Below are 14485 nucleotides of genomic sequence, written 5' to 3' on the forward strand. Positions count from 1 at the left end.
ATTAACAAGGGAAGAGAGCACCATAGTGCGAACATCGCGATTGTTTGCAATTAATCCCACACAGAGTTGGGAAAAGTTAACAATCCATATAATGACCCGAGAGCTAAACAGACACAACTTCGATACTTTATGCCCCAGAGAAAGCTCAACAGCAACAAGCAGAGAAGGGTCTCCGCAATGTTAGCCTTTTGTCTAAGCTCCGCCCCACAGTTACCTGGCAACAGCCAAGTATGTCTTACTCCTCTCCCTCTCCCTCTCCCTCTCCCTCTCCCTCTCCCTCTCCCTCTCCCTCTCCCTCTCCCTCTCCCTCTCCCTCTCCCTCTCTCTCTCTCTCTCTCTCTCTCTCTCTCTCTCTCTCTCTCTCCTGCATTCTTGCTCTCTCTTCCCACCCCTCTCCAGGTGCTCATGGCCGGCCTCTCCTCCTCTCCCTCCTCCCCCTCCTCCCCTCCTCCTCCCCCCTCCTCCTCCTCCCCTTCCTCCCCCTCCTCCTCCCCTTCCTCCTTCCCCTCCTCCTCCCCCTCCTCCTCCCCTTCCTCCTTCCCCTCCTCCTCCTCCCCCTCCTCTCCCTTCTCCTCCTCCTCTCTCTGTCTCTCTGTCTCTGTCTCTGTTTCTCTCCCTCTCTCTCTGTCTCTCTCTGCCTCCACTACCCCCTCAACTCCCCTCCCCATGCCCTGAATAAACTCTATTCTATACCATTGTGTGGCTGGTCCCTCAGGGGGAAAAGATGCCTCAGCATGGGCCCGTCGAGGCACTCCCTTCCCCCATACCTCACCACACATCCACCAAAACATATCCCTCCTCTACATTTTTATAAACACATCATCACACAGAGTCACGGTGTGTGATATTCTCAATTACAACCTCAGATAGAAGAGAGATTCACCTGGACCACTCAGACCCTACCAACTTTCCAGACATTTTACAGCCTCTGTGAATCTTCACATCTTGAAAGCTGTCCATTTAACCACAGGGAGGGAGATGGTTATTTTCTTAGATATACTGTCACTAATTCATACACGAGTGGAAGCAAACCGCACAGTCACCAGATTAGAGACAATGGGCCCTAAGAAACTGAAATGTCCTCAGGAGGCTCAAGGATGACAGGTGGTGCCAATCAGAGGAGAGAGTTGTAGGCCAGATTTCACACAATTCTGACAATGTGATAGACAGGGTGTTCTCCTACCTTTTGGCTATTGTGAATAAATGCTGCTGTGAACACCTGATTCTAAGTCTCTTTGAATCTCAGGCAAGGAGAGGAATTGCTGCCTGTGTTTATTCTGTTTCATTTTTCAGGGAAGGAGGAAGAAGTAATAATTAAAAAAAAAAAAATCAGCCGGGCGGTGGTGGCGCACGCCTGTAATCCCAGCACTCTGGGAGGCAGAGGCAGGCGGATTTCTGAGTTCGAGGCCAGCCTGGTCTACAGAGACAGCCAGGTCAGCCTGGTCTACAGAGACAGCCAGGCCAGCCAGGACTACACAGAGAAACCCTGTCTCGAAAAAAACCAAATCCAAAAAACAAAAACAAACAAACAAACAAAAATTATGAAATATCTCCAGGACTCTGCAGAGTCGAAGGTGCTTGGGAGAGAAACCTTGCTTCAGAGAAAGCCTGTTAGAGCTCTGTGTGCCTGTGCATCTCCAGGACAGCTTCAGTAGATCATCCTGGAGGCCAATAATCAGCCTCCTGCTGCTGAACCAGGAAGATGCACACATGCGCAGTTCAGCCACTTAGCTGCACAGAGTTGCTGAGGGACCAAGTGCCCGAGAGCTCTGCTCTTGCTGGCCCGGGTTGTCCGTGTGTTGTGAATTCTAGCCCGGACTCTGCTCAGCCACTGTCAATCAGGTCTTATCTACACAAGAGTACTTCTCAGGCTTGTTCTCCTGTCACTGAGGTCATCTAAAGGGCGGCCGCTGTAAACTACTACAGGGGGGGGGCATGTCCGAGTTCAAAACAAATCTCTTAGAACTGCGTAACTTAAAATGTTCATCCTTTAGTCCTGAATCATGGAGAGCAGCTCGGCAGTTTTCACGCTGCCGCCATGCTGGACCCCGAGCTCTTAAATCACGACAGGCATTCATTCACGTGGCAAGGACCGTCCCATAACTGGTCTAAAGCATCTGCAGTGGTTGTTGATGTGTAATCAGAACTGATGCAGCAGCGGGGTGTGCTTCTGCTGCCGCGTGCTGGAGCAGGTGCTGTTAAGGTTTTATTTTAAAAGTTTGGTTAATTATAACTTAACCAAGGGCAGGGGAGATGAGTCACTGACTTGTCTTTCTTTCTCTACCCCACACCCCCAGCATTTTCTTTCTTAAAGCATTCGCCCAGCGGGTGAGGTGTTACTCTGGGTCCCCAGAAAAAGAACACGGGACTTGATCACACATAGTATAGTGGACGGTGCCAGGCAGGTGATTGCCACTGCGATTCTTTGTGAAGTGAGAGGCAGGTCCTCCCTTCACACCATCAACAGGAAGCAACTCTGGGTGGGGAAGGAGATCCAGTCAAGAAAGCTGGATTCAGCAGGCCATGCCTTTAATCCCAGCACTTGGGTGGCAGAGGCAGGCAGATTTCTGAGTTTGAGGCCAGCCTGGTCTACAGAGTGAGTACCAGGACAGCCAGGGCTACACATGGTTCTGTCTTGAAAAAACAAAAACAAAACCAAAAAAACCAAAACCAAAACAAAACAAAAACTCACAGCATAATCTCACACGTAAGAAACCTTGTCTCAAAAAACCAAGCCAAATAAAAAATCAAATAAAGCTGGATATCTGAATTTGAACCCACCACTGGGCAACGACAGCTTGTGGAAAGGGTACTTCTGTGCACTGTGCCTGAAATCTTTTCAACCTGTGGGTCATGACCCCTTGGGGAGTCACATGCCCCTTTCACAGGGGTCACCTAAACCTATCAGATACTAATATTTGATGCATGACAGTAGCAAAATTACAAATATGAAGCAGGCAGTGAAAAAATCATTTCATGGTTGAGGAGTGGGTCACAACAACACGGGAACTGTATTAAAGGGTCACAGCCTTAGGAAGGTTGAGAACCGCTGCTCTGGTCGGCTCCCCAGTGCACAGGATGAGCGCCTCCGAGGGCATTCTCATGGTCTGTCTGTTTCAGGGCCTTAGTACAACGCTGTGGATGCTGCATATGTCACTTTCCCTTTCGTCTCTTGACTTCCATCACTCCCCAGGTCTCTAAATGAAGCCCCTTCCTCCAGGAGGCCCCACCCTCCCACCCTCATCCATCTCTCTTATCTCGACTTGGATAAATGCTCTCTTAGCCCACACGCATCTCTGAGATGTGTGCATCTCTGAGATGTACCTTTGCTTGACAGGAGGTGACGTGGAGGAGTGGGCTTTAATGGAAACTGATGAGCCTCTGCTTTCTTCCCATTGCCAAGAGCCAAGCCTCAGCCTTGGACTCTGATGGATCTCACCAGTGAGGAAAAAGAATGGTAGAGGGGAGAACACAATGCCAGGCTTTCTATGCTGGGTTATCTAAGGCAATCTCTCCTGAGAGGACAGAAGAACCCGATGACAGCTGAATTACAGGCTCTGTGACTACAGTCTTTGGTGTCTACTCATTATCTGTCGAGTAGGGAGGGTCGACAGATCTTAAAACCTGGTAGGCTTGGTTTTGTTCCAATTTGAGTTTGCCACCCAGAGAAGTATCTATGCATTCTGTTCTCATCTTTACTACAAAATGATAAAAGTATGGACCTGACACAGATAGAGGAATAGTCCCAGCAGCTTGATTTGTAATAGTTAAAGCTGGAAAAAGCCCCGGTGTCTCCCAATAGGTAAGTGGGCAGTAGATGACAATGTACTGCAACATCACTCAGTGATGGAAATGAAGTCTTTTTCTCAGAAACAATATGGAGAAACCAGAGAATAATCCTGTGGAGTGGTAGGACTCCCTAAACACCCCCCCCCACACACACACACACAGACCAGCACACACCCTATAGAATAATATATAGAATCATCAAAACTGTTGGGCTTGGTAGTGCAGGTCTATGATTCCAGCTACTCAGGGGGCTCTGTGGCTAGAGGGTCACAAGTTCAAGGACAGCCTGGATTTAGGTCAGCCTGGGCAACTCAGTGGATCCTATCTCACAGTAAAAGTGGGGGCTGAGAACACACTTGCTTAACCAGTGAAAGGCCCTGGGTTCAAAGGTTCAAATTTCAGTGTTTCAAAACTGAGAGAGAGAGAGAGAGAGAGAGAGAGAGAGAGAGAGAGAGAGAGAGAGAGAGAGATGAAAAGTGCAGGCCTAATTTTTAGCAAGAGAAAGAATAATGGTCGCTCTTAGCAGGGGATGGAGTAAAGGAGGCATGGAAGATCCTTTGGGGATGGAGCCTATGTTTATTATCTTGATGAAGAGAATGATTTTCAAAGACTTACTTATCCATCAGAAATTCTCAAATCATGTACTGCAAATGCATACTGTATGATATGCCCACCAAATGCAGCCATTTCAAACCTATCCAAAATTCAGAAGTGGATTGGAATTAGGACTTGACATCCGCCTGAACTAGCTGTGTACACTTAGAAACATAATGTTTACCTCAGGAAGCTGCTATGAATATTAAAAAGCTGAGTGCTCAACAAAAATCAACTTTTTCGAGCGTGTCCTCGGAACCAGAGAAAGGATTCCATGTTCTCTTTTGCACTGATTTTTGTTCAAGCTCACACATTTATTTAAGAGACAATGAAACAGTTCATACAACAAGCTTTTAGGTTTCTTCTCAGCTTCCAAGGTAGGAGCAATTTCCTAAAGTCGTCCCTCTCCTATTTACAGGAGTTGTCATTTATCATCACCATTTATAATACCACTTTTTGATATGCTATAATCTACTTAATATGTTTAATCTGTGTCCCTCCACTAGAATAGAAGTCCCTTGACTGGTTCATTGTAATAGAAAGCCACTTGACAACTGTTAGTTCACTGCTGGACCAGCGATTGGCTCCATGGCCTCCTTCATCCTTCTGTGTGGATGGTGATGTGGTACTGGGTACCAGAGTTATTGATGTGGCATTGCTGGGTTGGTGTTACTGGTGGTGCAAATATTTGTTGCTTCAGTTCACTTCACTGTAGAAATGCAGAACTGACTCATAGAGATGATATACAGGTTCTAACAGTTTTGATGGCGCTCTGGCTACGGTTATTTGTTGTAGCTGGGCAGATTTCTTCCAGGGCGGACGTGGTTCTCTTTCTGGCATTCCAGTTGCAGTCACGAGGAAGTGACCTTCACCACAGGCTCTCGGGGAGTTCCAAGTCTGAGTGGGTCGTGAGTAAGTTACTAGGTCCCGGGCACATGTCACCACTACAGTGACCTCTCAGCTCAGCATGCAGTCTATGACGTGGATACACATACCCAGTGCAGACCGAGCACCCCGCTCAGTGAGCCTCTGGGGCTCTGTGAGAAACTGGGTGCTGAGACGGAAAGTGAGGAAGGGCCTTAGGGTTTGTTTATCCGCCTCTGGAAAAGCACTCTTTGTCATGCTACCAATGAACCCACTGCACCACATGTATGTCACATATATACTGGAGACGCTCCCTTTCTGTTACCCATATCACAGGTAATGTTGGTATTTATGCTACAAACCAACGCTGTGATTTGCTCATACCTTGGATTGTGGCTCTTTGAATGCAGTAATGACTGTCAACAACATTTACTAAGCTTTTGTCATGTCCCACAGGATGCCCATTGCTCAAGCAATCTTCACAGTAACTAACTTGCTACAAGGCAGGGCACCAGAGACATGCCCACTGTTACACTGACTATTAATAGCTTATGCTCCTAAGGACATCACTGCTCCATGTCTTCAGAGAGAAACAGTGATGCCCACTAAACACCCCTTAGTTTAACTTTGACTTCACAAGATCTTTTCCTGGAATCCTAGGAAGGAATTTCAAAACACTCTTCTACTCATCTGCCTATTTCTACATTGGTATAATACACAAGCTATCCAAGATGGAGGCTGTGGCCAACATAATCCCAAAATATCTCCCAGCAAAGAACTCACATGGTCCTTGTTATCCAGTTCCAATTTTGATTAGCATAGACATAAATATTATATGTATGATAAACTTCTTTCATGACATAAACTCATTTATTTTTCATAATCTCTCCAAGAGATCCTCAAGCTTAGAAAATTCTGGTTATTGTTTTTTATATTCAAAGTCATCGCTTTCCTCTTATGTTAGCTAATTACAAGTCCTTATGTAATAGAATGGTATATTCTCCTTTCTTTCTCCTTTCCTTCCTTTTATGGTTTACATAATCTCTATGTGTAGCTCAGAATGGTCTTGAACTCACAATCTTCTTGCCTCAGCCTCTGATGTGCTGAGATTATAGGAATGCCCCAACAGCCTGGCTAATGATAGCGCATTTTAATTATGGGGATGCAGGTGGCTTCCTGACCCTTCATGTGTGTTACATCCCTGATCCAGCAGGAAGGCGCAGAAGCACACACTGTTGCTTTGTTCAGTCTCACTCATGGGGAGGCTGAGGTTCAGTGTATGGAATAACTGGGTTGGGGTTACAGAGCTTCACAGTGACTATGTGAAGGCTCCCAAGGAGACGAACCAAAACAACGAGAGCGGGGTGACTTTGGTATTATCATCTCTGAAGAGACGGGTGCCTTCTCCTTTTCTCTTTCCTGCTCCCTGACAAATATGGGAGCCACACGTGGCTGAAAGTCTCTTCGCTTGGATGGTCATGTAATAGAACAACACGTTTCTGTTGTTTTTCCTTAAAGGGAGGGAGGGTTGCACACCAGAGGGCACACTCCATAGTCAGAGCACTTGGGAGATGGAGGCAGAAGGGCCAAATTACAGAGGCCAGCATGAGATACATACACAGCCCTGTCTCCTGAAACACTGCGTATGAGGGGCTTTTGTCAAAAAAAAAAAAGTTAGGCCTGTTCTTGGCTGCCTGGCTGCTGGCTGCCTTTGCATTTGTTAGATTTAAAATTTTTAATTTTATTATTATTATTATTATTTACATATAGCTTTCTGCATGCCGGGGATTGAACCCAGGATTTCATGCTTGCAATTACCCTATCAACTGAGCTACATCTCTTGCCTCGTCATTGTTACCTTTCTGAACTCAAGATTCAAGATTCAGCATGCATTTCTAGTGTACTAATACTGATAATCCTCTCGTATCTCTCTCATCTCTCATACTCTGCTTCTCTCCCTATCTGCAGGGCATTAGTTCCAGAAACCCTCTGTGGGGATCAAATCCACAAGTGCCCAAGTCCTTACACAGAGTGGCGTGGCATTCATATATGCCCTTGAGTGTACTTCAAGTCATCTCTGCATCACCTAGACCGTTTATTACAATGGGAATGTCATGTAAATAATTGTTCCAGTCTGTGGTTAGAGAATAAGGACAAGAAACATGTGAGAAAGGTGTGTGTGTGTGTGTGCCAAGTCGGTTGCTTCCCAGGAATACTGTCCATGCAGAGTGATTTGGTTCATGGCAGCAGAACACATGGTTAGAGAAGGCTGGCTGCCCTTGTCATCTGGCCTCAAGGTGATATTTGTTTCTACTCATCCAAGCAGTCTTCAGAGTCCTTATCTGGCTCTTGGGTTTCCTTTAATGATTTATTTCCTGAGAGAGAGAGACTAGGGAAGAAGCTATTGTCCTTCAGTAGCAATTGAAGGACAGGTATAGTTAGCAGTAAAGAAACACACTGCCCTTAGAGTGTCTCAAATCAAAGCAATGAGTACTGAATTCTCATTTAATTGTTTGAGGACATATTCTGGGCCCTGAGTCACTGCTCTTTGTGTTCATGTGTTCCCAGTAGAGGTGCACCACACACACACACACACACACACACACACACACACACATACACGAAAGGGAGAGTTTGAGTGTTTATCCAGTTGACTGAAAGTCACTCATCTGCAGTGCTTGGGCGGTGAAGTATTTTATATACAAAACAGAAATGCTGAAAAAATTGAAAGGAACTCAGAACCACGGTGATAACTCAAAAGATACTGTCGTGTGTGCCACTATCTTCAAACAATGGCTGCTCAGCCAAGGAGTGCCACAAAGGTATTTCTAGAAAATTCAAATGATGGATCTTGAAAAAGTTAGAATGAAGGCCCAATCTTGGTGGGCACCAATGAGTCAGAAACCATCTATGAATATCCCAGGAAACCTGGGTGTTTTCAATGAAGCCAAGATGACAGAGCCACGGGGTCTAAGGGCTGGCTCTGCATAAACCATCTTATCTTCACACAGGGAGAAAGTAACAGCTGCTGAAGTGGGGTGACTGAAGGGCAGTGAATCACTTGTTCCTGAGATTTGGGTCAAGGTGGAGAATTCCTATTTCCTTGGGGTCTTGGCTGAAGGCAACTGTCCTCTCGAGTCTTTCTCATGGAAGGTCCATGAACCTCCTGAGGATGATGTGTTAGAGTGTGTGCGTCCTCTGCCTGGAGAATGTGATGACTGTGGAGCCTGTGTGTGATGTGTTGATGTGTTTGAATGCCTGGGGTCCATGGAGTCAGGTGCTGCAAAGCAGAATGCGTGGGAGAGCTTCAGGTCGTCTGGCTTAGCACACAAGTGTCCAATGGAGGTAGAGGAGTTCCGCAAGAAGTGAGGTTAGCTCGAAACTAGCCTCCTCCTAACCAGCTGGGGAGACTGAGGAATGGGTAGATACTACCTCTTTTTCTTTTTTTAAAAAAAATTTTATTTTATATATATGAGTACACTGTAGCTGTCTTCAGACACACCAGAAGAGGTCATCAGATCCCACTACAGATGGTTGTGAGCCACCATGTGGTTGCTGGGATTTGAACTCAGGATATCTGGAAGAGCAGTCGGTGGTCTTAACTGCAGAGCCATCTCTCCAGTTCCCACACCACCTCTTATACATGCTGTTTGTCCCTTTAGGCTAGTCCGTTCACCAGCTGTGAACCAGCTGTGAGCCACCCTGGTGGTGGGATGGGCGGTTAGGAAGTGGGACATGGATTCACAGGCAGAGTTTCCAGAGTTGGGCTCAAATCTGGCTGCACACTGGAGTCATCTGTAAGTCTCTAAAGATGACCATTGCTCTGCCCTAACATCCAGACATTTCAGCTGGCCGAGTCCTTGTACAAATCCCCTACTCCCCACCTCTTTCCCTTTAAAATCCTTCCACTCCCCTGCAGTGTCTCCCTTTCTCCTACTGTACATCAACTTTATCCTTCCAAGCACCTTTGCCTCCATATATTCTGGAATCTCCCTCCGGAGCTGTCCGTCTCCTCATCTGCCTCACCAGTTCCACTGGGATCTTTGTGTAGAATATGGGCAGAGCTCTAGCCATTCCCAGCTGCTACCACAGTGCCCAGCACATAGGGCAACCTCAGCGTTCATGGTGCGTGTGAATGAGAGAACCAATGGGTACATAGATGAGTGGAACTGCAGCTTATCAAATAAGTTGTAAATGCTCCTGAACTCTGAGGAGGAAGTGATCTATCAGGACAGGAATAGGCTCTGGGGAAAACTGAAAGTTAAAGGATTCAGGATTTAAAAATCAAGACCAATTGCAGCCCTGCCCTAGATTTTTAGAATGATGAGGAATCTTGAGTTTCATTTTAAGCCAATTTTGTTGCTAGAGAATGAGATAGATGTTGGTGAACCAGGGATGTTTAGGGGTTCCTTTAAGCAACCGTATAGAAGGACTGAGTGTTGTTGTGAGGACAGCTTTGGGGATCATGCCTTCCCTGTTCTTATGGTGGACGGAAACTGCTCATTCATCAACCCCAGGCTTTCTCTCTGGGGAAGTTTGCTTTGTCTCTTGCTCAGGGTGTTGCAAGGGCTCTGGGGGTGAAAGAGTAGGGTATGTGACTGGCACATTATTTTGAAGTGATGGATAGTTCGAGTGCTCATCTTCAGGTGAGTCAACAGAGGGTCTCAAAGATCTGACACAGAGCTTTCTGACTAGAAATGGACCACGTGCTAGGGCTCACATCTGGCATGAGAGAGATGCTGTTGGTGTCAAGAGATGAAATCCGTGTGGCACTGACCTGCAGGGAGGGCCATTTGTTCTAAGTCAGTGGTTCTCAACCTTCCTAATGCTGTGACCCTTTACAACATTTCCTCAGATTGTGATGACCACCCTCCCCCCCCCCCCCGACAACCATAAGCTTATTTTTGTTGCTACCCAATGACTGTAATTTTGATACTAGTATGAATTATCTGATATGCTGATATGGTCTTAGGTGACACCTCTGAAAAGGTTCTATAACTCCAAAAGAGTCATGACACACAGGCTGAGATACTCTGCTCTAAGGTCTCAGGCAATAGTAAGGGGAGAGGGGGTTCACTGTCTCCAGAAGAAAAGCTACCTTCTTTGTGGTGGTGGATAGGTTATGTCTCTATATACCCACAGTTACACTGCTTTTTATAAAAAACACAGGGACCTCACTCCTCCTATGGTTCAAGCTTTTACTACCACTGGCTGCCAAGTTCCCTTTTGTATGACGTGTAGGTCATAGTTAGCATTATGACTCCTGTTCTGTTTGCTATGGTATTGAAGGGCTCAGGAGCTCTGCAATGAGACAGACCTGGATTCAGATCTTGGAGTCCTACTCTCTTCCCATTCTATAAAATGGAAAAGTACTAGTATCTCGTTTGCAGACTTGCAACCCCTAGGTGAGATTATCCATGCAAAACATGCAACCTAAAGGATTAAACATGTTGATGTCATTATTGTACTCTGAATCTTCTAGAATGTATACTCTTTGAAAGCTTGTATAAGAGACTTCATTAAACCTTAAAGATGTAAAAGATAGAGGAACCAGGTTACCCAACCCTTATGGTCTAGGAAGGCAGTTGTTCTGAACTGAAGCCATTCTGACTGTGGGTCACCATTACATCACACTGTACCTTATATCTGATAGAAATCTAGCTGCTTTCTATGTTAGTAGCCTGGAGTTTAGATCCCTGTCTTCTGTCTTTGCCCAATGAGCAGTCTTAATAACTGTGCATAATGACCGTCTGTGACATGAGTTATGCCAAACAACATTGACAAAGTTGTGATGATGGCATTTGGGTTCTAGAGAACTCATTGCCTTTTCAGAGAGAGGATGCCAACCAAGCCAGATGGAAGGAGTACCTACGAGGAGTGCCTAAATCAGGCTCAGCAGAGAAACCACAAAAGTAAGAAACACTATGGAAGATGACTCTTCTGGTCCTGATGAATGTCTTTGTACCAGGACAAGTGTTTGAGTGTGGGTTTCTTAGAGGCGGTGCCTGGATTTGTACTTTTTGATGGTATATTCCTCAGAGCCACAGACAAGTCCATCATGGGATGAGTGAGCATCTTGTGTTTGGGTTGAAAGTACTCGACTGTATTTCCTTCTATGCTTCCTGTTACTACTACCCAGGAGCAGAGTTTCTTTATGTGGGCACCTCAAGGCACCGAGGATATGAATAAAGAGACAATAGGAGCTGGGAACACTGAAGTCAACACATGAACAGTCAGCCAGGAGAAACACTTTGATGCTGCCCTCTGAGTATGTGGGTGTGGCTCTCCATACCACCCATTTGTTCTCTGAACCCTCAAACTGTGTTTCTGGGTGACTAGAAGGAGCTTTGCCTCACTGTCTGGGAGTGCTGATGGCCCTGCATGGGTTAATCCCACACCTTTATTTTATGTTCCCTAGGCTACAGCACCATTACTGCAAAGAGCCTCCTCCTTTGTATTCCTGTGAGTATTTTAAAAGCAAGCTCTTATTCAATCCTTGTACTTGTATAAACACTGGGATGTCATGATTCCCATCATACAGAAATATAAGCCCACGGAAAGGCTATGATTCAGTTCCTAAGTTCTTAGTCTTGGTTTGACTCTGGACACAAACCTCTTCCAGCTAGATTGTATTTCTTGCCTGGCTGAGTTGGAGACTGGTGCAGATTAGTGAGGCTTAAGAGGAGGGGCTGACAGAGCAAGGGAGCCCTGAGGTGTGTGTTTGGTGAACGCAGTGCTCTAGGATCTGCTTGCTGGTTCTTACCATGTACATGACCTATGGCATTGTCTGAAACTAGTTCTAGCTAGCAACATGGTGGTTTCTTGAGCAGCTACTACGTGTCAGGTTCTTCATAAGCACTGTGTAATTAGGTCCCCCATGGAAACCCTGAGAAGCATTGTCTCCATTTATATGCTGGCATATTAGAACTCAAAGAGACTACTCAAGAGCAGTTAGTAATGGGGAGTAGGAATTTGAAATGTACCAATGTGTCACCTGTGGCCTTTGATGACTGTGTAGTGAAGCAGGAAGAACAAAACACCTTAGATCCTGAAACTACAGATTTAATACACACATACTGACACAGACATATACAGACATACACACACACACACACATATACATACACATATACACATACATACACACATACATATATACAGAGACATACACATACAGAGACACACCTCAGAAACACACAGGCATATACATAAACACACAGAGAAAGATACAGAGGCTCCCCTCCTCCAATTTGGAGCCTAAAGACTAAATCTAAGGCCTTGGATATACTAGGCAAACATTTTACCTTGAACCAAGTTACCCAAGTTGTCTTTTTTATCTTTCTGTCTCTACCACCATGCACATAGTTGGATCACACCCCAGGCCTGGCGTTAACTGTTCCATCCTGTGGTGCTCCATACAGGTCTGTCACATAAATGACCATTTTCTGTGTTCTTCCCAAGTGTAGTCAACACCGAGTAGTATTTGCAGTCATTGCCCTTAATGGGCATCATTAATACAAATTCGCAAGACTTTGAAGTCAGTAGTACTCGTACAATAAGACAGCACTGCAAATAATTCTATAAAATGCATATAACATTTCCCTCGGTAGTTCAATCACACAATTATGAAGATCCAGAGTCATGTGGATTCTAATTTTGTCGTTCAATAAATGTGGAAAACAGATCTTAAGGGGGGGAAAGTCCTCTGAGTATCCATATTGCCAAGAAAACACAAACCTAGAAACTGCGACCCACAGATTCCAGCTACCAATCCATGGGTCCCCAAACTTCATCCAACTGCCTGTGTATAGTAATGAGGGCTCTGGACTCAGTGGATGATTTCTGGGTCCGCAAATAAGTAAAAACAAAGAAACAAAACATTTATGTATAACTTCTTATGGAAACCCTCTTCCCACCCTCGTTTATGAATCTCCTATTTCACGGCCTTGTTCTGAGGGTAGTTTGATAATGGTAGACCATTTTCATTGGAATTCTGCAACTTACTAGCATATAGATAAAAATCAATTTTACCATCTCATTCTGCCTTCGTCCTTAAAAGTCTCTGGCAGGAAAAAGAAACAGGAAGATAAGCAAAAGCTTGATGATGAATGGATTACCATTAATTAGAAGATAATGAAAGCTATTCATTTGCATCTTTGTGAATCAGAGTTTTTGGCAATCTAGGGTTTGGAAGAGTTCTTAATCGGCTCTCTTAACCCGATGTGAGACTGAGGCAGAAGATGGGAGCAGCTTAACTTTCATAATAAACTCAAGGGGTGTGAAATGCTCACAGTAACTGTAGAGCAGTGATTTTCGGAACCGTCTGTAATTTACTGGGGACTTAAGATCAAACGTTTTATCCTTCTGTGTCCTCATTGTCATGTAAATTGGGGGTGGAACAGAAGAAACTGGTTTAGTTATCCCCTCTCTTTTCTCCTTTGAGACAGAGTTTCAAGTCCTTTAGGATAGCATTCAAATCACTGGATGTAAGAGTGAACTTCTGGTCTCCCACCCCACATCCCAAGTGCTGGGATCACAGGCATGTGTAATCAGGCCCACTAGCTACTCCCCTAGTCTCCCCTCATTACTCATCAATTTCATTAGGAAACTTCCAGGCAATATTTGAGCAGATATGTATCTGCGAACAATCATAATATCAGTAATAATGATGCCAGCATTTCTTGAGTGAGCTATGGGTTTTAGAGGAAATACATGCCAGCTATCTTGCTGTCCTTATTCTGCAAGGAAATATTTTTGAAGATGAGAAAATTGCCCATAACTGAGGTCAGAGGGTAGCTTTGCCAGGCAATGGAGTATGGACTGTGAATGAACACAGTTCCCTATAGCAACAAACCCTAGCCTTTTCTGTTGTACTTAGGAATTTTTTACAGGCCAGGACTCTATGAATACAAATAAATGATATAATAGACATTGGAGTCTCTCCTTAGGAGATTATTATTGGAGCATACATTATAACATGCTACATTTAATTTTCATATATAATATTATAGCTTGAAGATTTTAATTTCTCAGTGATGGCAGTGAGGAATGGGGGATAGAACCTGTTGCATAAGAAAGTGAGTTCTGAGCTTTTAAGGTATTTGGGTAAAATGTTTATTAAAATTTTCTTGATTCTAATTCTGTTTCTAGATTATTGATACAGCTTACAAACTGTGTTGCTCAACTTTTCAATGAAACCTCTTAATGCCTAAACCATTAAAGAAAGAGCAGGTTGTTT

At 44.8% G+C, this 14485-nt stretch overlaps 1 protein-coding gene across 1 annotated transcript in view; it reads right to left on the reverse strand.

The window, feature by feature from the left end:
* Window positions 1–1990: 1990 nt before the first annotated feature.
* The window catches only part of LOC127665223 (phosphatase and actin regulator 1-like), a 172165-nt gene continuing 159670 nt past the window's right edge, over window positions 1991–14485 (reverse strand). Inside the window, exon 3 of the mRNA XM_052157648.1 lies at window positions 1991–2055. Coding sequence (XP_052013608.1) covers window positions 1991–2055 — 65 coding nt within the window. The remainder of the gene's footprint in view (window positions 2056–14485) is intronic.

The sequence above is a fragment of the Apodemus sylvaticus genome, chromosome 14 (assembly GCF_947179515.1).
Source record: "Apodemus sylvaticus chromosome 14, mApoSyl1.1, whole genome shotgun sequence".
Classification (NCBI taxonomy): domain Eukaryota; kingdom Metazoa; phylum Chordata; class Mammalia; order Rodentia; family Muridae; genus Apodemus; species Apodemus sylvaticus.